The 25988-nt window shown below is 31.2% G+C and overlaps 3 protein-coding genes across 8 annotated transcripts; all 3 read right to left on the minus strand.

Annotated features, from left to right (window-relative positions):
* Nucleotides 1-3218: 3218 nt before the first annotated feature.
* LOC106757754 (calcium-transporting ATPase 12, plasma membrane-type) lies at nucleotides 3219-8072 on the minus strand. Its single transcript, XM_014640535.2, has one exon. The coding sequence runs from the start codon at nucleotides 6718-6720 to the stop codon at nucleotides 3568-3570; it is 3153 nt and encodes a 1050-aa protein (XP_014496021.1). The 5' UTR covers nucleotides 6721-8072; the 3' UTR covers nucleotides 3219-3567.
* A 7040-nt stretch (nucleotides 8073-15112) lies between these two features.
* LOC106757625 lies at nucleotides 15113-19561 on the minus strand. 6 transcript variants are annotated; one of them, XM_022779096.1, is made up of 3 exons: nucleotides 18558-19561; nucleotides 17734-17782; nucleotides 15113-17348 (listed from the first exon to the last, which is right to left on the minus strand). In XM_022779096.1, exon 1 carries the CDS (start codon nucleotides 19284-19286, stop codon nucleotides 18648-18650), a length of 639 nt encoding a protein of 212 aa, XP_022634817.1. In that variant the 5' UTR covers nucleotides 19287-19561; the 3' UTR covers nucleotides 15113-17348; nucleotides 17734-17782; nucleotides 18558-18647. The 6 variants fall into 6 exon arrangements, with proteins under 6 accessions (XP_022634817.1, XP_022634814.1, XP_022634818.1 ...); XM_022779093.1 differs by having other exon boundaries at nucleotides 15114-17348; nucleotides 18515-19561; XM_022779097.1 differs by lacking the exon at nucleotides 15113-17348 and having other exon boundaries at nucleotides 17530-17779.
* A 3813-nt stretch (nucleotides 19562-23374) lies between these two features.
* Nucleotides 23375-24162, minus strand: LOC106757626 (calmodulin-3). The gene is made up of 4 exons (XM_014640342.2): nucleotides 24004-24162; nucleotides 23758-23915; nucleotides 23598-23675; nucleotides 23375-23509 (listed from the first exon to the last, which is right to left on the minus strand). The coding sequence occupies exons 1-4, from the start codon at nucleotides 24077-24079 to the stop codon at nucleotides 23375-23377; spliced, it is 447 nt and encodes a 148-aa protein (XP_014495828.1). The 5' UTR covers nucleotides 24080-24162.
* Nucleotides 24163-25988: the final 1826 nt, after the last annotated feature.

A 25988-nucleotide genomic window follows, 5' to 3' on the forward strand; every position in this document is an offset into this window, starting at 1 on the left:
ATAATTTTGTATGAAAGTTAAAAGACTAAAAACATATTTAACTTTTTAAAAAAGTTATGAATATTTTATTTTTTAATATACATAAAAAATAATGTGTATTATTCTTTTCAAAATAATTACTAATTAATCATAAAATGTATTTATTAATTAATTATAAAATAACTTCATATTATACTATTCTTTGGTCGAAATGTAATTGTTTGACTATTTCGAAAATAGAGATATCACATATATAGAAAATATATTTGAAATAGCTTAATAAGTTTCAAAAAAAATTTAAAAAAAATAAAGTCTTTTAAAATATAGTGATATTTTTTAAATTATTTGCACAACTATAACTTTAGTTCTAAAATACTCTAAACCTATAGCCTATACTAGTATAGGTTTTGATTATACAAAGAATCAAAGCTTGTGTTTATAGTTAAATTTTTAGAAAAGTTACTTTCTTGTGACAACATTATGTTATTGTAGAACTTTCTCCATCGAAACTATGAAAACTCACTCTTCCTTCTCCATTGCAACTGAATAGGTCATTGTTGCTCTCCTCTCCACGTGAAGCCCTTCTCTATTACCATTGTTGGTCGTCGCAAAACATCTTGTCTTGTCTCTTCTCTTCATGAAGCATTTTGTTCTTCCCTCTTTCCAGTTTCATTCTTGGTCACCACGAATCATTCCTTGTTGCTTGGAGGTTCTTTTTCCTCTTTCTCGCATTTGTTTTGGTATGTTTAATGTTTATTTGCAATAAGGAGACATAATAATGCATTTTGGTCTTTGTCACAGGTTTGTCAAGATCATGCCTTACTTCATTAATTGTTGACACCTTGGTTCATTGTCCATACCTTCTCCTTCCATTGTTCAGACATTGTTCATTGTGCATTTTATTATTCTCTCAATTTTGTATGTACAATAATTTAAATTATTTTGTGTCACATATAGGCTTCAGTTCTTCCAAATCGAAGTCTATCTTTAAAAAATATATTTATGTTAAGAACATAAGTTTAAAGTTTCCCTTTTTTTATCTCTCTTTGATATGCTTAAGTTGTAGAATTGAAGTAAACCCTAAAAATAACCTATGTTAAATTTCTTTTCTATATTAATGTATGTCATAAAATATGTCAAAAAGTGTACTTATAATTGTTTTGTAAAAATCATGACTACATAATCTAACTTAAAAACCTACCACAAAGTGGTTGCATATTCTTTTAAATATAATTTTTTTTCATAATATAAATTGTGAAATACAAATAGTAAAATTAAATGAAATAAAATTATAATAAAAAAATTATAGAATTTTATTTTATTCAAAATATCATTTTTTTATTTCTCTTTTTTTTTTTATCATTTATCAAAAGTATAAGTAATGTTAAAATTTTAATTTATAAGCACTTTTTATAGAAATAGTTCTTGAAAAATGTAATGAAACTTTATAAACACTTAAATTGTATATAATTATATAAAAGAAATAGGAAATAAGTAAAGATACATACCAAATTATAAGAAAATAAAATAAAATTTAAATACTTACATTTTTATTTTTATTTTGTGGTTTTATAAGCAATATTTTTTTTTCAATTTATATTTTTATATATTACATGTGTGAAATATATATATATATATATATATATATATATATATATATATATATATATATATATGGATATGTATGTATATATATGGATATGTATGTATATATATGGATTTACTAATTTATGTAAGTATTTTTTCAGTTGGTATATTTAGCAACGTGTATCAAGTTTCAGTAAACAAAAAAAATTCTCATTCATAAAAAAACATACCTTAAACAAAAAGGTATTTTTATATTTTTTATTTTTAATTTAAAAGAAAAAAAATTAAAAAAAAATTAAAAAAAAAATCAGATATACTCACTTAATCGTAACCCACATTTCTCACACTCTTTCTTTCACTCACACATAACAATTCGCAAAATCACGATTTGTTATTTTTGTTTCTGTTAGCTTATTTGTTTGTTATTTTATTAACAAAATAATTGATGATATTAATTTTAATAAAAAATAAAAATTTCAGTAACTGTGTAACTCTATAAAAGTAGATTTCCTTTAAAATGTTTCACTGGGGAGAGAATGGAAAAAGCCTTTTATGCTTGCTGTAAAGGAATAAAGATTAGAAAAAGTCTCATTCACCGCGATGCTGATGAAACCCAAATATCAACTTAGATCAATCCACGGAATTGATGATTTTTTTCATACATTTGTACAGATAATTGTGTATAATGTTGATTTGATAATATAATCATGAATAACACTAAATTCAAGTTAAGCTTTGTTTTAAATGATGGATGTAATGGTATTAAAATTAGAGTGTCTGAGAGATAAAATAAAAATAAAAATTAAGAAAGTAGCTAAACTATCACAAAGAATGAAGAAAGGAGATACAATGAAATTTACTGGTGCCTAAAAAAAAACTTTACTCAAACTTAAAAGACCACTAATTTTGCCATTTGGTTCTATACTGTCCGAAAATTAGCCATTTTTTAATTGTTACTACAGCTTTAAAATGGATATTAGATGAACCTATTAAAATTATGGTGACACTCAATTTATTTTGGCTCTTTGTATGATACATCTCCGACTAAACAGAAATACAAAATTAAACTACGTTTATTAGAAAGGAAATGAACAGATGAAAAATATAATAAACAAAGATTGATACATGTCTACATCTTTTCCAACAATAGATTATTATAATGGAAATAGATTTATGAACGAAACAACAAACTATTTTTTTCCAGCACTGAAAATGACTTAGTACTCTATGAAATGGAAATAACATAAAAATACAAAAAGAAAAGAAAAGGTAATTAACAATCAAACTATGTATTTGAATAGAAAATAAGGTATCTAAGCAGTAAAAATCTTGCTATAGATGCAGAGCAATATCCAATCCAAGATTATATAATAAAATAACAGTTAAAAAATTGGTATATCTTGTTTAGCAACAATATTTGAAGACAATGCCAAACATACATATTTATTAAGCACATGAAATCTGATATGAACTTTAGAGGAGGCCTTCAATAGTGCCCCATAACAAATCCCTTTTCTTCTTTCTTCATTCTCTTGTTCGCCAGGAATTTTAGTTTAGCATGAAACTCAACATACCAAAGTCAATTTAACCAACAATCATAATATAACATATCATTAACAACCTAAGGGACAAATTAAATAGTGTGATATCAATTTTAAGTTCCCACAACCCAAATATTTTTTATATACTTTTTTGGTACAACAGAGAGAGTGTGAACTTTAATATATCATCTATATCCTAATTCCACCCACCCCAATTCACCGTTTAATAATTTCTAGACTGAATGAAGAAGATGCGAGGTAAGATTCCATAAAATTCCAAGCATCTTGCACACTATTAAATATGTGATATTTAGGTATAAGATACATAGAAATTCAAGATCCTGTATGTTTTAACCATAAAGGGTCTTGAATTTCCATACATGGTATACACGAATATCTCATATTCCAGTGTTGAAGATGCTTGGAATTTTTGGTTCCTAAAGCAAGTGACGAGGTAAAATTATAAATAATGCTTAATCTTCAAGACCGATAAATTTACCCACTTAACGTGGCTGAAGAAAGGTTTATCTGAAACTGGTATGAGCTTTGTAATCCAAGCAATTGGCCATGACACAGCTGCAATTCCAATACAAATTCCCCATTGTTCCCATGTTAGTCTCTCTGTATCAGCAAACTTCCTTAAAAGTTCCACCATCACAACTTGAAGAACAATTGTAATTCCCACAATTCCAAGAAACAAATGGTTTCTGTGAAGCCCTCGGAATACATTAAGTTTCTCCATACTTCTTGAGTTGAACTCGTTGAATACTTGGCAGAGAACAAAAGTATTAAAAATTAGAGTATCCTTTACCTCCTCTCTAACATTGAAGATTGACTTTCCGTTGAATTGTAAAACCAAGAGAACAGAAATTTGATATAAAGCTTGAGCTAAAAGGTTTCTCCACATAATACTAGTAATAAGAGGCTCAGTCCTACCCACTGGCTTTTTCTCCATTAACTCCTTTGTAGGTCTTTCTGTTGCCAGTGCCAATGCTCCTAGCGTATCCATTATCAGATTTACCCATAAAAGTTGAACTGTTGTCAGGGGAACATCTCCCGAAGAAACTGCTGCGATAAAATTTATCACTAGAGCTGCAACATTCACTGTTAGTTGAAACTGGATGAATTTTTGGATGTTGTTGTAAACACATCTTCCCCACCTTAAAACAGTGGCAACAGAACTGAAGTTGTCATCTAAGATCACAATGTCTGAACTCTCCTTGGCAACTTCAGTTCCTTGGATCCCCATAGAAAGTCCAATGTCAGCTTCTTTCAAAGCAGGTGCGTCATTTGTGCCATCTCCCGTGACTGCAACAACGTGACCTTTCTTTTTCAAGCACTGCACCATCAAATGTTTGTCCAAAGGGGATGATCTTGCCATCACGCGGATCTTCTCTACTCTCTCCATTCTCTCTTCTTCAGAATAATTCCTGAATTCCACACCCTCCACCACTTCTCCCGCGCTCACATGCCCATCAAAGTCTAGTATTCCGCATTCTGTTGCTATTGCTCTTGCAGTGAATATGTTATCACCTGTGATCATCTTGATACTAACTCCTGCATGTTTACAGGTTTCCACAGCCTTCTTGACGTCGGGTCGGCATGGATCCTTGAGGCCAACAATACCTAGCAAGGTCAAGCCATCTTTTCTAAGGATTTGGTGTGCGTTCTCCTTATCGTTATAATCAATATCTTCTGAAATCTGCATGTGAGCAAAAGCAATACATCTAAGGCTGCTAGCAGCCATGCCTTCAATTATGTTTTCAAGTTTACTCCGTTCTTCATCAAGGGACTTCTCTATGCCGTTATTGTCAATATAATTTGAACACATTGCAAGTATAATCTCTGCAGCACCTTTCCAGTGAACGTGAACTGTGTTGTTAGTCTCCTTCCTTATTGCNACGCCACTTCGTTTCTTTTCAGAGTTAAACNTTTCAACATGGAGAACTTCGTGTGTGCGNTTCAGTTCATCCATGTCCATGCCTAAATCTGACACGGCCCACAAGAGTATAGCTTTCTCTGTTGGGCTGCCAGAAATTTCGGGTTCAGATATTGATGAAGATTTATAGATACTTCCAGTTGTGTTGAGGCCAACTCCTTGTTGGAATAATTCAAGAACTTTAGGGGCCATTGCATTGGAAAATTTTTCCGCGACATTTTGCTGGCCAAGCCAAAACTTGGTGACTCTCATTTGATTCAAGGTTAAGGTACCAGTTTTATCCGTGCAAATAACTGTAGCCGATCCCATTGTTTCGCAAGCAGAAAGTTTCCTCACCATTGCATGGTCTGCCATCATTCTTTTCATGGAGTAAGCAAGAGTGAGAGTGACGGCCAATGGCAGACCCTCTGGGATTGCCACCACCACAATCGTCACTGCAGCAGCGACAATCCTCACAACCGCATTGAAAATGTCGTTTACATCAGTTTTACTCCCCTGGAACTCTGTGTTCCCATTTTTATCTTGTGTGTTTCCAGTGAAATAACGAATTAACAAGACTACAAGAACAAGAAAAGCGACTGTGAGGCCTACCTTTCCAATAGAAGAGGTTAACTTGTCAAGGCGAGCCTGTAATGGTGTCCTTTCGTTGGTGTCACGCGATATCGAGCTCATCATTTCACCCCATGCTGTGTTGGTTCCCACAGATGTCACTAGCATCTGAGCATATCCATCGACCACTTTTGCACCAGACAACAAGAAGGGGCTTCTTGAAGACTCAATTTCTACATGATCGCTCTCTCCTGTCATACTGGATTCATCCACTAGCAAAGAATGGCCACTCAAGAACAATCCATCTGCTGGAATCTGATCACCAATCTTAAGGGATGCAATATCTCCCACTACAACATCAAAGATGGATATCTGCTGTGGCCTTCCATTTCTCACTACTTCTACTTTGATGTCGTTGCTTATCTTTGACAATTTGTCAAACTGTCTCTCTTGTCTGATGTTACTGAGTGCGGTAACAACCACCACCAGAAACACTGCTACAAATATACTCCCTCCTTCATACCAGCCTTCCCCCGGACCATGTTCTTTTATGCCAAAACCAAGGGAAAGACCGGCGCAAACAAGAAGAATCAGAATAGTAGTGTCATTGAAAGCTTCCACTACAAAGCTCAGGAAAAACTTAGGCGGTGGCCTCTGGTAAGTGTTGGAACCGAATACTTGAATACGTTTGGCAACATCTTCATGGCTGCCAGTGATTCCCTTTTCTGGAATGGTTCCAAGAATGTTTGCAACACCTTCAACTCCTCCAAACTCTGTAAAGGATGACAAGTTTTTGTCCTTGACCATACTGGTAATCCTGACCTTGTCAACATCAGGAAGCAAAGGATGATGATTGGTCCCATGTTGCGGAATCAGGGACTCAATGATATCCAGAGTACTGCTGCAATTTGAAGATTGGGTTTGGAAGAGGTTAGAGTAATGACTGGTTTTGGTATTTCTCTTAGATATGACTTCTTTGGCCAAGGCAAGCATGACTCGCCTAGAATAAATTGCTGTGTAAGCAAAACGCCATCTCTTTTTGGCTATGTTGATGGTGTAATTAACAGTGGAGGTTATGTCAATGAGGAATGAGGTGCCATCATATTTAAGACTTTGGGTACTCATGGTGGATTTTGAGAGAACAGCAGAAGTTCAATAATTACTTAATCCAAAAAGATACTAGGAAAGAACTTCATTCTGAAAACTCAATGCTGGCTATCTCCTATATATAAGACATTATGCTAATATTACGTGCAAGAGGGTAGATAGAGGCAATTTCCGAGTAGCTTCCTACATAGAGGCAAAGTTGCAAAACAAACAACTGTCTTTTTTTTATAGTCCAATTTAGTCAAACTTTTAAAGGACACGCTCCGTAAATACAACATGCTTGCCGCATAAGTGAAAGTGATTTCTGAGAATACAGTAATTACTTTGCTAAGAAATACCAATTCATATTTAAAGACCACTCTTATGGTTTTGTATAAAAGAAAACAGTACAATAAAAAAATTTATGTTATTTTAAAAATCATATGACTCTTGCTTATTATTAGTTAAGGGTGTGAAACTGTTGCATATGCATTAAACTCAATGGAACTAAAAATTTACATTTTTAGTTAAGGGTGTAAAAGACTTTTGTTATGATAATTTTATACATTTTCTGGAAGCCGACATAGAGACGAGTAGTAGTGGGTAACCATAATCTCTATGGCTATTCAATTCAGATCCCAGAATAGTGGGAACACTTACTACAGTTGTTGTATAAATCATTTAAACATATTAAATATATAACCAGATAGTAACATCATGTAGTCATTGATTATTAATTTATATTATTATAATACACTAATGAAATGGTTGTTTTATAGTTGTCTTATTTTTCAAGAAAACCTGTTAAAAAAAACTCTTAAATAGTTGAAGGATCCAGAAATACTGTAGTTTGATAAAAAAGGATGAAGTAGAAGAGAAATAGAAATATGCAGTATTATTTGAGTGGAGGTAGAAGAAGCTCCGCGTGGAAGTTAATGGCCTAATTAAAGCTACCAACCAAGTTGAAGAAAGTAAAAGAAATTGAATTAAAGAAGTACCGTGCAACAAGTGGTTGTTGACTAGGTCTGAGAGAATGTGATGTACGATGATAGAATTGTCTTTTTTCGTTTTATGTTTCTAAAAAACTCCGGGTAAAACCATGCCGTCCTGGCCGGGCATGGATTTTGCGTGACCACAACTACAAAATTGCAGACTAATTTTTGGCATTATATTTTTCTTCCTAAATCACTAAGAAAATAAAAAATTGAACATTCTGTTCAGATCTTAGAAAATGTTTCTATTTTGTTTTTGCGTTTGCTTCAAGGGTATGGCGTACTATTTTATAGTCAAATATGTATGATTATTCAGTCTTGGAAATGTAAACTAGATAGCATACCACACTTCAAATTCATGAATAACAATCAAACAATTAAGATTTGCAAACATCCAAGAAGAGAGAAGAGAGGTCGTCACTTACAAAAATTCAAACAAAAAAAATACTTATGAAAAAAACAATTAAAAACTGACTTTAAATTTATCTTAATTCTATAAAATCAGTTTATAAAATAAAATTCACATACACATATATATTTTAAATTAGTTTTATTTTTAGTCCATGTTAAACTTTTAATATATCTTCTCACATTATATGAGATTAAACATTAATAAGTTACTCAATAAGGACCAAAAAAATAAAGAATTAAATGATATAGTTAATAAATACAAATCTTATTAGATTAAACATTAATAGATGGTTCAATAAAATGGGATACAATTCACCAAACAATCTCACTCGATTGAGTTTAAAAAATATTTTTTTTATACAAGTCAATTTTTAACATAACTCACCAACCCACTTATTTTTTATACTTTTTTTTTATTATTTTGAATTATATTGAGTTTAACATCTTTTTTGGAGTAAAACTTATTTAGATTTGAATTACAAAAAGTTTGTAATTCTTTTATTTAAAAGAATGCAATTAAGTGAGCTGTGAATCAACTCGTTTAACCTAACAACCTGTGGTGGATCGAGTCGGATTCAAATTTTTCTGATTTGCTAAAAAAATGAACCTAGTTGAATTGACTCACTAAGTGACCAACCTGTGATGGACCACACGAGTCAGGCTAGATAGTCCGCCTTAAGAGCACTATTCAATATCAATCTGATATGAGTGAAATGATATATTTTACAAATACAAATTTCAGTGTGATAGACTCTAAAACATCATATAAAGAACTTTAAATCCAATCAATCTTATATATTATTAGACAAGAAAAGAAGTGTTGAATTGATGAGGACGTGGGGGATGAAGATCATCAAAATATGCGGCTGGTTTCACACTCCCAATGGACCAAATGCTATTACTTCCTAAATGGTGTGTGAAACCCAGGTGCTGGGCGGCGGCAATGTCGGAAATTTAACTTCGACAACTACGACTTCAGTGTTTTCTTTTTTTTAAATAACCGTGTTAAAATATTTTTAATTATAAATCATCAACGTTACACTTTTTAAAAAATTTATCATTCATAAAGAATATATATGTCAAATAGAAAAAAGTTTAACATCACCAAACTAATTTATTGAATTATAAGTATTTAATTAAATTATTTTGAAAATTGGTTGATAAAAAAAATAACATGCATAGACATTTATACAATATTTTATACAACACGTTATTTATTGGGGATAAATCTATTTACGATGGGCAATTATAATTTTAATTTTTTACTAAATTTTTCATTCTCATTATTTTAATTAAAAACCAGTTATTTCAATTACATCTTTATTTCTTCGTAAAAAGCATTTTCCTATAAAATATATGTGTTCCGTCGTTTTCGGATTTATGCTACGTCTAGTCTTTCACTATGAATTAGATTATTTCAAAGTGAAATTTCACGCTTCATGACTAAAAAACTAAAGATATTATCATATCTTGACAAATGTGGTTAAATGAGAACAAATACATTACTAGTACATAAATTAACATCTGATATGTGATATATCAATTAGATTATCTTTTTCTCACCCACAAGTTTATCTATTTTATGACTTGCTTAATATTCTGAAATAATAAAAAAATTGCAATTGCCCGTTTCAGCCACGACACTGTTGTACTATGCAGTATAATACATTAATCCATATATGTTAAATTGTTCGATTTTTATTTTTTATTAACTTCAGATCCGACGCTTCAGAACATTGGTTTTAACTTTGAATTAATAAAACTTTATATGAAATCATGGAACACATATATCAAATATCATATCACTTTAGAATTTTGTACCAAAGCATGAACAAAATTAAATTACCTAATTATTCAGATAATTCTTTTGCATTACACAAGTAAAAATATTAATCATCACTATTTAAATTAGTATTCTTTTTTCCGCAATTAATGATTCAATTTAAATATGTTTCACTTTAAATGCATCTAAACAATGCTTGAGCATACAGATATTTGTAATTTAAAATAAGACTAATTATTATCAATTAAAATTTGTTATTTACAAAGTTTAATTGAGCTTCACTCTAAAATCACTTGAATTAAATAAAAAGATTAAAATCAAGTTATTAAAAATTAGGACTTTCAACAATATTTCAACTTTTGGTTGAAAACAAGCTGGAACCAAACATATACAATTCAATTAAATTTTAATATAAAAAAAATCCAAATCAAAAGATTATATACAATTCGATTTATTTGAATATAAAAACATAACCAACTTTTCACGTTTGGTTTGTATCAATTTGTTATTTTATTTATAATAATTTATTCTCACATGTATTTATCTTTATCTAATTCTACATAATAATCTAATATTATTTCATGACGAATAGTTTAACTTTTTATTCTACCACTATAACTATAATTAGATATATTTGTTCTATGTAATATGTGTATACTATTAGACAATTTATCTATGAGACTCTTTAATTTATGCAAAAGATTTTAGTACATTTTAGTAAAGTATACCAATTATAAAAAAGTTTCTATTAAAATAAAAACTAACCTTAAATTTAAGAATATTTTAATAATTTTAAAATTTAATTTAAAATAAAAAAATAAAAGGTGTTATTATTTTTTATTGTATAAGGTAGTTGTTTTTTAAAATAAAAAATAAAATAAAAAGTAGTTGTTTTTTAAAATAAAAAGTGAAAGATAATTGTTTTTTAAAATAAAAAATAAAGTAAAAAGTAGTTGGATGATAAATTATTACTTTTATTTATTTTATTTTAAATTAAATTTTAAAATTATTAAAATAATTGGTTTTTATTTTAATAGAGATTGTCAATTAGTAAACCCTTATATTTATAGATAATGGTAACTTTCTTTCCTCTTTTTTTTTTTATCAAAATAGAGGAATTAAAATAAAGGGGTTCTATGTTTTTACAACAAAAGATAAAGAAAGATATGTTATTTGTATAGATTGTGACATAAATATGAAATAATCTCCAGAATCTATCTCTCAAAAGTTTCACAAACCTTTTACTTAACCATAGTATTGCGTAAAATCCAAAACATAACCGAGTCTCTTTTATATTGTTCCATAAATTTCTTATTGTGTAAAGCATAACCACATTAGACACATTAGATTGTTTTCATCTCACACGTCCCTTATAAATGAGTGAAAGAATAATATTAAAATAATTAATTTCAGTTCAGGTTAGGTCAGTTTTGAACTGTCAAAGAGTACATTTTGGTTCTGGAAAAAGAAAATCCAAAATATTTCAATTTCAATTGATATTTCATTAATTTTTTGAAGCAAACTTAAAGAAACCAAAATAAAGCAATTCAAAAGCTTCCCAAATACTTTATTATCGGGATTAAAAATATGTTAATCTCATCTTGAACATAGAATTTTATAATTTCTAAGAAATCCATATATATTAAATTTAATTAGTCTTCTTTTCATATTATTTCATTTTTCTAATATTTTGTTTGGATGATGTAATTCAAATTCATTAAAAAAAATTATTTGGATAGTGTACTTCAATTATCATCAAATGTAATATATATATCAACAAAAGAAAAAGACTATTACATACCTCAATTGAAAAAATCTTGTTGGCATCCATCCAAAGATACATTGATCAGCTTTGAAAACTTGAATCTACATCGACCAATAAATAATCTCAATAATGTTAATAAAACAATTAAATTAAAAAATCATAACGAAAAGGGATAGAAGAAATAATACAAATGTGATCAACTATAAATAATGCACGGTAATGTTAACAACAACAAAAAAAAAACATGTTTAACGTCACCGAGAAAAGCACGATTAATATAAAAAATAACCTTGATCATAACGATAAAAAAATCACAATTTACTTTTAATTTAAAATAAATCATTGTTGACACAAGTAAAAGAAAAAGAATTGAGTGAATAAAATTTTAAGATATCTCGTTCCAAGTGAGCTAAAAAAATATGAATGGAATAAACATGGATTAGAAAGAAGATAAAGTGTGAAAATTTTAAATGGTTACTTTTTAAGTTAAATTTAGAATTGTTGATTAAATAAATTATTGATATAAATTTCTATAATGTTAATTTCTTTCGAAATTCTTTGGAAAAATGAATTATCCTCTGAAAATCTTCTCCAGAAAACAGAGAGTTTTAATAAAATGTATTTGTACTAGTTATGTAATGCATTATTAACTAAAAGCAAGGAACATGTTGTCCTTCTTTCCAAAGATGGGAAGAAAAAGACTTGACTAATAACTCCAACACTTTAATGCATGCTTCAGAAAAAAGAGTACCCTTACACAAAGATCTCAAGTATTTTAATGATTTTGAATATAGTTTAAGTAATTGCAGAGTGATTATTTAAAGAAGAATATTAAAGAGAGCATGACTAAGAAATAGTAATTGGTGATTGTTGACAAATAGAAAATACCTAGTAACTTGGCCACCGAAAATGTGTGGACTTTTCCCCTGTATATTAAATCACAGACTGGAGGCGGAAACTACCAGGCAATTTCTTGGAAAATGACATCTAGAATTTTATCATACTGAAGTGAACAAATAGTGGAATCTGAAAACGCAATCAACAACCAAATTCTTCCCTATACAACTTCGTAGCATCTTCCAACGTCATTCTTAATCAACTATTATATACTTTCTAAAAGCTATTAGTCAAATCATCCCCCATCATAGGCTTGCTTTTATGCCAAGCAACTTCTTCCATTGGCAACTACTTCCAACAATGGAAAAGGCGGCCATCACAAATGTAAATATTTCCTAAGTAACAGTTACAAAAGAAAAACTTCACAATCACGTGCATGACTTTTTTTCGCATCTTGTTTAGACAACGTGCTACCCATTCCGGCGCAAATAGGTAGCAATCCTACTGGAAAGGAATGTTGTGGTAAATGATGGCCGTAATCTGCAATCCACCCTAAATTACGCCCAAATTATATCCTCACTCGGTTTCCACACTTACTTGCAAGGAAAAAAAAGACAGAAGCTAAGGAACAAACTTTCGGGATTGAACTAAGTTACTAATAAATCATCTAAAATTGAATTTTTTATGTTTGCTTAGGAGCAGTTTGTATATGATTCGTGCCTCATAAGATAAAATTAAAATAACTGAATAAAAAAATCATTTTTTTAATTTAATGTAGAATATACTTCAAAAAAGACTAATGATATATATGAAAATAACCTGTCTATAAAAATAATAGAAATGGTGTACGTAAAGATCGTGGTGACAACAAACATAGTGAATTCATGATGGTAGTTATAATGTGGGTAGTGATGAGAGGGTTAGTGTTGACTGCAAGAACAAACGGTGACAAATGCGGTGATAGTATTTCTAATGGAGGTGAGTGGTATAAAAATAGAAAGAAAAATAATTCTTTCATCCAATTGCCTTCTAACCTAACTCTCATCAATATAAGAAATATATTGACTTCTAACCCAACTCTATTCGGGATAAGAAATATATTACTCTAACAACATATAATAAACATTAAGATACAAACGAATGATTATAACTAGAATTCATCCTATTATATTCCGACCAAAGATCCTTAATGTTTTTTATTTGCAATTTATTACCTTGACAGTAGGACCGACCAATTCCCCGTACCAAAGTTGTTGATTGTTTCAACAAATTATCGCAGAAATGCAACTGGGGAAATATGAGAGGTTGAAGGAGAATTGCCCCTCGTAAGTGTGATGAAAAGAATAGAATGCTAAGTGGCATGGTTGTGTTTTACAGCTTTTCCCGTCCTTTACACAGAATCATGAAATTTATTGAAGGTTTACGACTTTTAAATAAAATTGTAATTGCACTCGAATGTGTTTTAAAACGACTTTAACAGCGAGCACAACACAACACTAGTTGGCTCAACATAATACATCAGCATAGTGAAACATGTCGGTTCAGAGAAAGGAAATTCGATGGGATGTTTGGCCTCCGATGAATTTCAAACTGCAACCCTTCTCTACGATGTATTCAACAATTCATGACCTAAATTCCCTTCTTTATTTATTGAATTTTGTTTTCACATTTTATTTATTTTTTTATTATTCTCTATTAGAGTTGCGTTAGACTGTGGAATTTTTGTTGGAAAATGGAGTGGATGTGAATTCTAGATGACATTTCTTAATTTTATGAGTATCGGTTTCAATTTGCAAACAACAAATAAACAAATAAATGCATTATTTGAACACATATTGGAGACATGGTTACTTCTGGGCTGAATTTCTCAACTATACAACAAACGACATTTTCATAACTAATTACATTACACAACCAATTTTAATTTTTTTTCGTATCCCATCATTTACACCTACTACAAATTTTGTATTCATTTCTTTCACTCTTTTTCTTTCTAAACCCAAACAAACTCATTATACTTTCTTGAGGGCTTCTCCCGACACCTCAAAGCCTTCTCCCTACCCTTACAAGTTAACATTCGTGCCCTTAAATAAAAATATATAAAAAAATTAGGTAATCAGTAGTTATTGAATATTTATTGTTTACCGAAAGCAAAACATATTGCATTGATCCGTTCACTTTTATCTTTTTTATTTCATAATATCTTCCAAGTATATTTATTATGTTTTGGATGAATCAGATTATTTAAAAAACTCACTGGATATTAAAAATCCAGTTTAGAAAATTATCGGATTTAGAAATCTGGATACCGAATAAATAAAGGGAAAGAGATAAAGGAGAAGCCTTTTACTTTCTTTCTCTTTCGTTTTTTTTCCTTTTCCACTCTTCCCTCTATTTCAAAAAAAGCACAAAAAACAGAGTATAAAGGTAGCAAGGTGTACTGAGTTATACCTTTACCTTACGTTATTATATCAATAGTGATATTAGACCGCCCAGGGACAATGGCGGATGCCCAATAGAAGTCATAGCAGATAAAAATAACAATATATATCTAAAAGAATTGAAAATATATATATATATATATATATATATATATTAAAAAAAACAAAAATCATAGACTGAAATCTAAGATATCTCAACTCAAAATAATTTGATTTTTTGTGCTTGACACTGTCCTATGAGTGAAAAGAATTAGGTACAACGTTGTAGGTGGTTTAATAAAAGAACATGGTTCTGAAACTCTGTATGGAACGTTCAGAAAAACAGAACTGAATTCTGAAATTTTGAAAAAATAGAGCAATAAGAAGAACAATAATAGCCTCACTGACAATAAGAAGAGAAAAGAGACGAGGCACATCCGTAGAAATGAAGAGTAAGCAGAGAAAAAGAAAGAAAGGGAAGGAAGAATGGGAGAAAACAAAAGGAAAACCTATTATGAGGCCCCGGATTTGTTCATTGGAAAGCGGGGAGGTGTAATTTCACCGTCGCAGATATGGCAACAGGTACCTTTAGGCAATTCTTATCTAAGGCTAAAACTACAATCTTAAGGACCAATCCAAGAGGAAAATCCGAAAATAATTTGTTTAATGGCCTCTTTGGTTGCCTCAACAAACAACTGTACATAATCTCAACAATCATCATCAATAAGCAAAACTTGACAAAATCTTAATTTGATGACTCGGAAAAAAAAATATACAAAATATCAAGATATTTTTGTTTGAAAGTTTTTTGGGGTAAGAGTTACTTTCTATTGTTTGGATGCTTAAGTGGATAAAGGAGGGGAACTCTAGTATGTCCTCTTGTTTGAGCTAAGATAAAGGGAAGGAATAAGTTACAATATGAAAATTCCAATATAGTCCGTGTGTAATTTAATAAATCATTCTCAGAAAATTTTTACAAGCAAATCTATCTTGTTCTACCGAAAATGTGAATAAAACATTCTCACATATGAATTCCCTAATATGATAAAATACTTCACAAACCAAAGGCTCCATAATGTAAAGGATATTGGAAAATAACAATTTGAAATGCCCCATTTTAAAATTGCAACAAGAGAGTTGAGATGCGCTTATGGAGAACAGTCGATAGAAATAGGTCCCAGAGCCCCTAAGCATATCCAAATTTCCAACATTCACGTTTGGCAAGTGATTGCTAAACCTTTAAACTTTATTCTTGCCTTCTACAGTAGTACGCAAAGACAGGAAAAAGAAATTTGGCCCATAAACTCCAGGTTAAAAGAAGACTTCGAGACATCTATCACCAGCTGAAAAGTACCCAAGTAATTGGGGAACTCACACTCAAAACCTAACTATTGAGAGGGAGAACCAACACTTAAGTACATCAAGCATCTCATATTCAATGTGGGTACCCGAGTTCCGATCACAGCACCACTCTAAGTTAAACACCTCTACAGCTTTCACTCTACAACACTTCACTATTGCGAAATCTTTAAACTTTATTCTTGCCTTCTACAGTAGCGTGCCAGACAGACAAAAGAAGTTTGGCCCATAAAATCCAAGGTAAAAGAAGACATCTATCCAAGTGAACCCATCGTGTAAAAAGCTAGCTATTAAGGAGTGAGAACCAAACACTTAAATACTCGTTTCGTTTGAGCATTTCACACTACTCAATGTAGGCCTTGGGCATCCCATAATGCAAAGTTTCTATCCTAGCACCATCATAAGAGTCAACCTCTACAGGTTTCACTCTACAACACTTCACTCAACTCCCTCGTTGGTTAGAACCCTTCATGGGTAGCCATTTCCAAGACATCAACAATCAGCACCGACACCAAATGACAAGTACCCAAGCATTAGGGGAACCCACCCTCCAAAGCTAAATATTAAGGGGAAAAACCAAACACTTAGATACTCCACCAAGCATCTTATACTACACAATTTATGACTTAGGCACCCTAATGCCCAAGTTCTTATCACTAGCTCCCTTCCCATAACAGGAAGCATCATTGGTTTACATTCAAGAATATACCGATGACTTCTAACCCAAACCCATTTCTCCTCTGTTACTTGAGCTATTCTTTATTGGCTAAAAGGAAACACAATTTGTTTAACTTCTGAATTAAATTACCATACAGATGTAGGGAGAATGGAAAACCACAGTAAGTACTGGTGCATCAATAATTAAGAAATCTGAAATGTAATGTATCACACTTCTCATAATGTCTGAACTCTCAACCAATGACACCAGTAAAGCTAATAAAGGAAGAACATGTACTAAACTTACAAAGAAACTTGATTCCAAACTCAATCAAACATGACCTAAATATGAAGACTCGAACTATAACCTTTAATCTGCCTGGTCCGTTTAGTAGACCTCACATTGAATAAATTGTAAATATTACCTTTATTACCCTTGAACACTAGCAACCAACCAGCCATGCAATAGAAGGCAAATAAATACATATTAGAAAAGTAAGCAACACATGGAAGTCTGGCTTCCGTAGAACAAGGCAAAAAAGTACGCCAAACAAAAAAAAAAAAGAAACAACATCAGACTATAATACTTAATGGATATAATTTTCAGATTCAATTCAACTAGACTCCAGCACAACCCCTCAAATCATTTTACCTTATGATACGTTCAAATACATCAGACTACAGTAACTACAGTTATTTTTTCTGTTATCATGCCATGCAACTACACAAGTCTGAATGAACCCTTTCTAACCTACTAATATAAATGTTGTAACTTACAAATAAAAATGACAATCAGAACATAATTCAAAAGTTAGAGTCAAGCAAAACCTGGATATTTGATTCGTTAAGCTCTATGAGATGACATTTTTTATAACTTCTGCACCAAACAAAGAAGGAATAAGTTACTGCTACGACACCGGCTTTTCAAAATTATTCTTTGAAACAACAAATATTTAAAGTTATGCACAATCAACATTACGTTAATATATATTGTGTTATATATATTGTGTGCAGCATCAAAACACTCCAGTCTCCACCAACACAGCTGACATTTTTAAGCAGGCATAACATACCAATGCCAAAAAATGGTGGATATCATCTTCTGTTAATACAGTTTCTATACACATTCTGAAAACCATCCACTTCAATTATCTAAATTTTTTTATTTTTAAAAAATGCATATAGGCATACAAACAATGATGGTCCATACAAAATTTTCACATCAAAGTATAAGATTCAACAAAGAATACCCAAGTATGGTGACCCTAGATTCTTATATTTCCAATTTTCCTTGAGACTGACAGCCTAAACGTATGAATACAAAATTCCATCGTATCTCGTATACTAGACCGAACATAGCTATGCACAACACGTCCACCCAGTTCAAAGGAGAGATTTCTTGAAGGATAAAACTTAGATGTAGTGCAGGTTTTCTTCGTAGTGTTCTCTAATCAAGAGAAATTTCACCTCTGTAATCCATGTATTAAAGGTTTGTATTAAAGCCAACATAAACCAGCCATGAAATACGACATGAAATATTCCAACTCTAATTGGAGTACAGCACTAAAAGAAACCAGGGAACTATAAATAAAATTCGTCCTCTACTGACCTCTTTAACCAATAAACTTTGCATAGGAACTACTTTAGTCTACCTGACAGACCAACTGTCTAGTCCAGAGCCCAGAAGTATAAACACAAGTATCTGGGTTTCAAAACTCTTCCTCCCGTACCAGAGGACAGAATTAGTTTTCGGTGCCTTGTTCTTGTTCACCCAAAATGCATTGCACATAATCATCAAATCCCAGCAACTCGCTAGCCTTGCAATTCGTCATTCCCAAATCACCACCAATCAGACCCATTTGATTCATCAACCAAATGTTCCTCCCACTCACAGGCAACGATCCCCAACCAATCAACTTCCCAACACCCTTGGAACTCAAAACCCCTTTCGCAACCCTAATCCTCGCATCCCTAAAGGGAACCAAACACTTCTCCCTGGCGAAGCCAGCACATTTATCCTTAGCCACGGCGAAACAATCCGCCATCTCCCGCACTTCGCACTCCTCCCGTTCCTTCAGATCGTGAAGTGTGAGGCCCGCCAGAGCCTTCCACCACGTAGGCTTACAGTTCCTGGAAGCGCTCACAGCGCATCCGATCCTCGCCCCCTCCTCGCACTGCTCAACGATTTTGCGCTCACAGGCGAGGAACGAAGATGCCCACGCGCGCGAATCCCTAAAAGCGAGCACGTACGGTCCATCCGACGGCTCGACGGAGGGACCCGCCGGTAATGGCCCCCGAAGTAAGGGAACGGGGCGGTCGAATTCGATAACGGTTGAAGAAGGTGAGTAGTCGACGGCATTGTCGGGGGGCGATGCATCCATTATTGCTAGTTAGGGTTTTAGGGGCTTAGGGTTAATCGCTTGAAAACTCGAAAAGCTAATGAGTGCTTAGCAGAGAAGCGGAATTGAGAGGTGAAAGTAAATCCAGAAGAAAATTCAAAGGTCGACCAGAAAGTTCCCTGAGCAAATTCTCGACGGAGAAAAGGCCGCAACACAGTGCCGTCCGCCGCCACGCCGCTGCCCTCGTTAACCGATCTTACATTTCAAAATTTTCGTAATCATAGTCGCGTACGAGGGTATAAAATAACGGCGTCTTGCCAAGAGTAAACAATGAAATATAATTATTAGGTTTAATATGTTATTTGGTCCTACTTTTATGGGTTTGGTTCAAAATCATCCTACATTTTAAAAAAGTTCAGTAAGGTCCCATAGTTCGTTAAAAAATGTTCATTCTGATCCTTTTCGCTGACGTAGTTAAAAATTTAACGGTGCTAATGCCATTTTGGCCAAACGTGAATGAGCTGGAATGTTTTATAAATATGTGTCATTACACTGTGTAAATATTTAAATATGATGTAAGGTCATGATTTCCCTCTAGCTTTTCTTTCTTTTTATTTTCCTCACCACCTACGCCAAACCTGTGTCGTTTTCTCTTTCTCTCTCACAACCTTTCATTGACATGAATGCAGAGCTGTATATTGTAGTAGCAGCATCTGCAAAACTTGACAGTGAAAAAGAGTTACACCATTTTTTATAATACAACCCAAAGTCAAGTCCTGAACCCCTCCTTTTTCTCTGTCATTAGAAGAACAACCACAACCAGAATAAAAAGAAGAACAAGTCATCTTAAATTAAGTTTTAATAAGAATTTCATAATTTCCTTTTTTTTATGAACCAGGCATGGGAACAATCTGATGGGGATAGAATATTGGTTCGATACAAAAAACTTAGCACTTAGCAGTGGCCGGTGGCCCTAGAAATAGAGGTGTAGAAGGTAGTGGCTTTCACGGTAACGATAGAGAATCGGAGGTTGGAAATGGAATGGACAATTGGAAACCCTAATTACATCATGGTCAATTGATGAAAATACCTAAATTTAACACAAAATCAAATTAAACCCTAACCCCCAAATTAAACTCTAACCCCCAAATTCCTGACAGATCAAATTTCCCAAGCAGACGACAGTCTTTTGTTAGACTCCTCTCACCTTCGAAAACCTGAATGGAGATAATGGTCTGCTGGTCCTGGTAGGTGGTAAACACCTGGGATTTCTTTGTTGGGATAACAATGTTTTTGGGAATCAACTTTGTCATCACTCTACCAACAGTTTCAATTCCAAGGGTGAGGGAGTCACACCCTATAGAAGGATATCTTTGGTTTCTTCACCCCCTCTATGCTCAAAATGCTTCCTTGCATTACAGCACCATAGGCAGCTACTTCAACCCAAAAATGGCATAAGGTATTTTACTTTAACCTATTTTTTGTCATTTTAGTTTTTCTTAAGTATTTACACATTAAAATGACTTCACAGCACCACGTAAGCATCACAGTAAATAGGTAATTGATGTTTCGCCATGCTAGCATTTGCACCGTTAAGCTTTTAACGGCGTCAGCAAAAAGGACCAGAATGAACATTTTTTAACGAAATATGAGACCTTACTGAACTTTTTTAAAAGGTAGGATCATTTTGAACTAAATCTATAAAATTAGGGACCAAATGATGTATTAAACCTAATGTTTATAATTTACAAGATATACACTTTAAACCATAACAAAACAAAATTAAAGTCAACCAAACACAATCTTCAAAATAACACAAAATTAACTAAAAGTGAAAAATCAAAACACACTTAAAAATTGGATATTTTTCTTACACGTCACAATACTTCATACATTCTAGAATTTGACATTTCTTAATATAATCTTGTATCACGTTCCCACTACATTTGGAAAACATGTTTTCGTATATTTCTTACACGGAATGTTTATAATGTTAATGTAGTTTTCCTCCTTTTCTCTCTGAAAATTTATTGGTTTTGCTTTCTATCAAGCCGATTAAAGCAAGTTTTGGACTGTTTCCTTATCAAGATCCTTTGTTTCACTCTTTCTGTCTAAATCATTTTTACAGTTTTTTTTGCACATATGTTTTTTTACTGTAAAAGTTGGTAAGTTTAGATTCAAATTTTGAAATTTGAATCTTCGTTCAGTAGCCAATTTTTTTGTTTTACATTTAGACTGGATTGATTTGTTATAATTTACTCTTAAGGTGAACGAGGGAAAACGGATTTACGTGGATTTTCATGTTCATTTTTACATATTTATGAGCGATTAAAAATTATGATTCGTCAAATAAATATATTTTTTTCATGTATTTACACAAATTTAAATTGATTTTTGAAAAAAATGTCATATTTGACATTGAGTGTAATATCACAATAAAATGAATTCTGTATATTTTTCTTTTATTAATAATATAAATTAACAAATATTATAAATGAAAATAAAGGTATATTTCATGTCGAGATTCTGTCACAAGTAATTTTAGTTATTTTCTTGGCATGCCTAAGAGATTTTGAAGCTCATAAAATACATCATAAACAACACACAATATTTGGCCATATTGTTTCACCTTTATGGGAGCATTATATAGTCATTAAATATTGTTAGTTGATTGATGATATATTAATTTTCCTTCACAAGTATAAACTTAGTTCTCGGTACAAAAGATGTAGTCTACGAGTTTCTTTTGAAGTTTTTAGAGTGTTTAGTGCATTGAATGAGAAGTTAGGACTTTTGTTGTAGGAGAGAGAGTATTCTGGAACATTGTTTTAGGTGAGTAGTCATGCTTTATCGATCATCATGATAAGGTTTAAACACGAAGTTAGAGACGAAGATGAAATAACCATTACACAGGAAAACAATTTCCTACTGTTATAACTTTGTGGTTAGATGCATGATCACTATGAATGAGGTTGAAGAAGTAGGTACATATGAAAACCTTATCGATGAAGAAGATATATGAAAATGAGAAGTAAGCGATTCCAATGATCATACTCTCCATAACTAATTCCAATTGACTTTAATTTTATTTTTCAATTAATTTTAATTTTTTTCTACTTATAATATTTTTATCAATAAATACATTATTAATAAATATCATTTTATATTATTTTTATAGAATATTTTAATAATTTTTTCTACCTAAACTTTTACAAATTTTAATTTCAAATTTACTTTCAATCAAATTCAAATTCTATATAAAAAAAATAACACACAGTTTAGTCTCAAATTAATCAAATCTCTCTCTCAAATATTTTCTCCTTTATCAAACATACCTAAAAATTTAATAACCAAACTTACCGCTAAAATTTATGAATTGGAACATTCTTTTATATTCAATTTTATGAATCGGAACATTATTTTATATTCTGTGACAACATATAATGACTCTTTCTTTAAAAAACTAGATTATCATTTACTTATTTGTCACTAGTTATTTCTCATTAGAAAATGTTAAACTTATATTTTATGAGTTATACATACAAGCATAGAAAAAAATTTTGATTACTTATATAGTTTATATATCATTTCTTAAATTATATATTTAATTTCAGTAAATAGCAGTGTATCATCTATACTCGTTATTCTTTTTAAATCCTTATATCAAACTATAATAAATATTTGTAGTGAAACCTTTTTGGAAATATTTTTAATGATTTTTTTAGGACTTTCTTTAAAAGAATACTAAACTCTTTTCCTCTCTAATTTATTTTTATTTTAAAATTGAATTCGTATATAAATAATTAAAGATAGCCTTATGGATTATAATATAACTAAAATATATGCATCTACAAAATATATATATATATTACAAATTTCAATCATAATGTAAGCTAACGTATTTGATTAAATGGGAACATATTTAGAAATCATTTTCCAACAAAAAACATTTTGAGCATTGAGATAAAACTATTTGCATGGTATTCAGTTGTCTGTGAAGTCTTAATATAAAGAATATTGAAGCTTTGTGCCTCTTTTAAATTAATGTAAAACTGTATAAACACAATCCTTTTACAACATTACCCATTGCACAAATAAATAAATAAAAAAAAAAGTTTTTACAAATGAAATCATTTGAGCATCATAATCCTTGCAAATTCGTCAAAGCTAACTTGCCCATCCCCATCCAAATCTGCCTCTCTAATCATTTGTTCTGCCTCTTCGTCTGTCAGCCTCTCTCCCATATTCATCATCACATGCCTCAGCTGAAAAACATCACAACCAAATTAACATATCAAAGATTGAATGAATGAGCACAAATCAAAACCACGAATAAGATAACCTTTTCTTTACCTCAATGGCAGATATGTATCCGTCTTGATCTCTATCAAACACTTTGAAGGCTTCTTTCAGCTCTTCAGATAAAGTTTCCTATAAATTTATACGATCGTTAGCCTCAAAGAGCTAAATTTAATCACTGTTTATCTAATATATATATGTTTATCTATCTTACCTTCATTTTTCTACTCATAATATTCAAGAACTCCTCAAAATCTATACTTCCATTCCCATCGAGGTCCACTTCACTGATCATGTCTTGGATTTCTTCTTTTGTCGGGTTCCCTACTATTGATCGGAAAACGGCTGTCAATTCGTCCACGCTAATGAATCCTATACACCACCAGAGGGTCCAACAAGTCAAAATCCAAAACCCCTTTTAACATCAAAATGGAAAAACAAAGATGCAAAAAGAACACACCATCACAATCCTTGTCAATGAGGCAAAAGGCTTCTTGGAATTCAGCTATTTGATCATCTGTCATTGCACCTGCCATTACTTCTTATGCAGTATCAACTAACTGAGTTGGGAAAGCAACAAAAAAATCTGAATGACCAATGTGTTCTTGCACGGTTATCTTTGATTGAACTGAACCTGCATAATCATTCTTACATATATATATAGATGGGTCATGTGATGTGGCCAGTTTTTTCAAATAGTCAAAGATGCAATTCAAACTAAGAGGCTACTTTTCTTCAGCAGGGAAATTTTCAAGTCAGACTTGGTGTTTGATCTCAATTATTCATTCACAAAGTCAATGAAAATGCGACTTCAAAGTTCTTCCCCCGGTTATGTATTAGCCTACAATTTATGAGAAAGTAATAGTTTTGTCTGGCCATGGAACTGCGCATGTGTTAAACTTTATTATATTCATTAAAATAGTGTTGTCACGGAAACTTACTACAAATCAGATAGAAAAGTTTATAACTTTGCGAGGAGAATCTGATTTCAACCAAATACAAGCAATTTGTGAATACGCGTGTTGAATGTTCTATTATCTTTGACTCAGCTCCGTGATTTCCAGAAGAATAATGCCAGTCGTTTGTTGTGTTTTTTTGTGGTCTAGAATAGTTCAACCTCCTAAGTCCCTGTTATTGAATATTAATTTATCTATGACAAAAACTAATTAAAATAACTAATTTACATCATTAATAAATGGGTGTCAATAATTTATTAAATGATACTGTAAAATTTACAGCAACAATGTACCGTTTTTAAAATTATATAACTATTTAAAATGGTTACTTCATGTCGATAATGGTTGTATTTTTATATGTAAGTTATCGTATTTTAATAAATAAATTGTTATAATTCCTAACGTGTTTTCATGTGATTTTAATGGAAAAAAAAACATTTTAGTTTCTTAATCTTTACCTACTTTCATTATGAGTTTCTTAATATATTTATGATTTTTTAATATTAGGATATGTTATGTCACGTGTAATAATATAATTAGATATTGAGCGTAATACCTTGGTTACGGACGACAAACAACTATCTCAAATAAAAGGAAAAACTTCTTTTAACAATACTTTTTTAACAATTTTTTAACAATGCATACATGGCAGTTTGTTTTAAATATTTTTTAAATATAAATTCAAATAGACCAATAAAATGATGACACGTGTTCCGTTGTCAAAAGGTGTTGTCAAAATATCATTGTCCCAAATAAAAATAGATATTTGAAATTTGAAGAAATAATTCTATTGTGGCCATATAGATCCAATGTAAGAAAACAAGTCAAATTACACTTTAGAAAATGTAATACATAAATAAACTATTAAATTCCTACGATTTTATATAACAATGTTGCTTTAGTGTTTTAAACTCTCATATAAATGTACCATATTGTTCTCTACAAAAAAAAATTATTGTTTTTTAATATTTAAGAACGTTGTCAAATATAGCAACACTTTTTTATCTAAAATAAAAATTCCTTTAAATTATATTTGAAATTTCGATTAAATATACTCTAAAGTTGTTTTTTAAAAGATATGTGAAAAAAAAAACACAATTTCTTTCCACGGACATGTAATGTTGCTTGACACATTCATGGATCAATTATCCTTTTCTAACAAATCGATTAATTAATTGTGTTTTTGTTAGCTGGTTTTGAGTTCAATATTAACAATTTTATATATCTTGTATATACTTAGATATTTGTTTGATAGTATATCTTCTATTTTAACTTTATCACTCTCAAAATATATATATATATATATATATATATATATATATATATATTTAATTCTTTAGTAGAAAATTAATCATATATTTCATGAAGCTGACATGGTAACATCCTATTTTTTATCTTCTTTTTTTAAATTAAACTTAACAATTTTTACATAAACAAGGAGACAGTGAAAAATCACACTTCTTAATATACATTTTAGCTCCACCATTCA

The sequence above is a fragment of the Vigna radiata genome, chromosome 3 (assembly GCF_000741045.1).
Source record: "Vigna radiata var. radiata cultivar VC1973A chromosome 3, Vradiata_ver6, whole genome shotgun sequence".
NCBI lineage: Eukaryota > Viridiplantae > Streptophyta > Magnoliopsida > Fabales > Fabaceae > Vigna > Vigna radiata.

Excerpts from the sequence above, each read along its gene's own strand:
- LOC106757625 (XM_022779096.1), bottom strand. The coding sequence starts at position 19,286 with ATGGATGCATCGCCCCCCGACAATGCCGTCGACTACTCACCTTCTTCA.
- LOC106757626 (XM_014640342.2), bottom strand. The coding sequence starts at position 24,079 with ATGGCAGGTGCAATGACAGATGATCAAATAGCTGAATTCCAAGAAGCC. Across the intron at positions 23,676-23,757 it reads TTATGAGTAGAAAAATGAAG|GAAACTTTATCTGAAGAGCT; the intron begins GTAAGATAGATA and ends ATAAATTTATAG. Across the intron at positions 23,510-23,597 it reads GATACATATCTGCCATTGAG|CTGAGGCATGTGATGATGAA; the intron begins GTAAAGAAAAGG and ends GATGTTTTTCAG.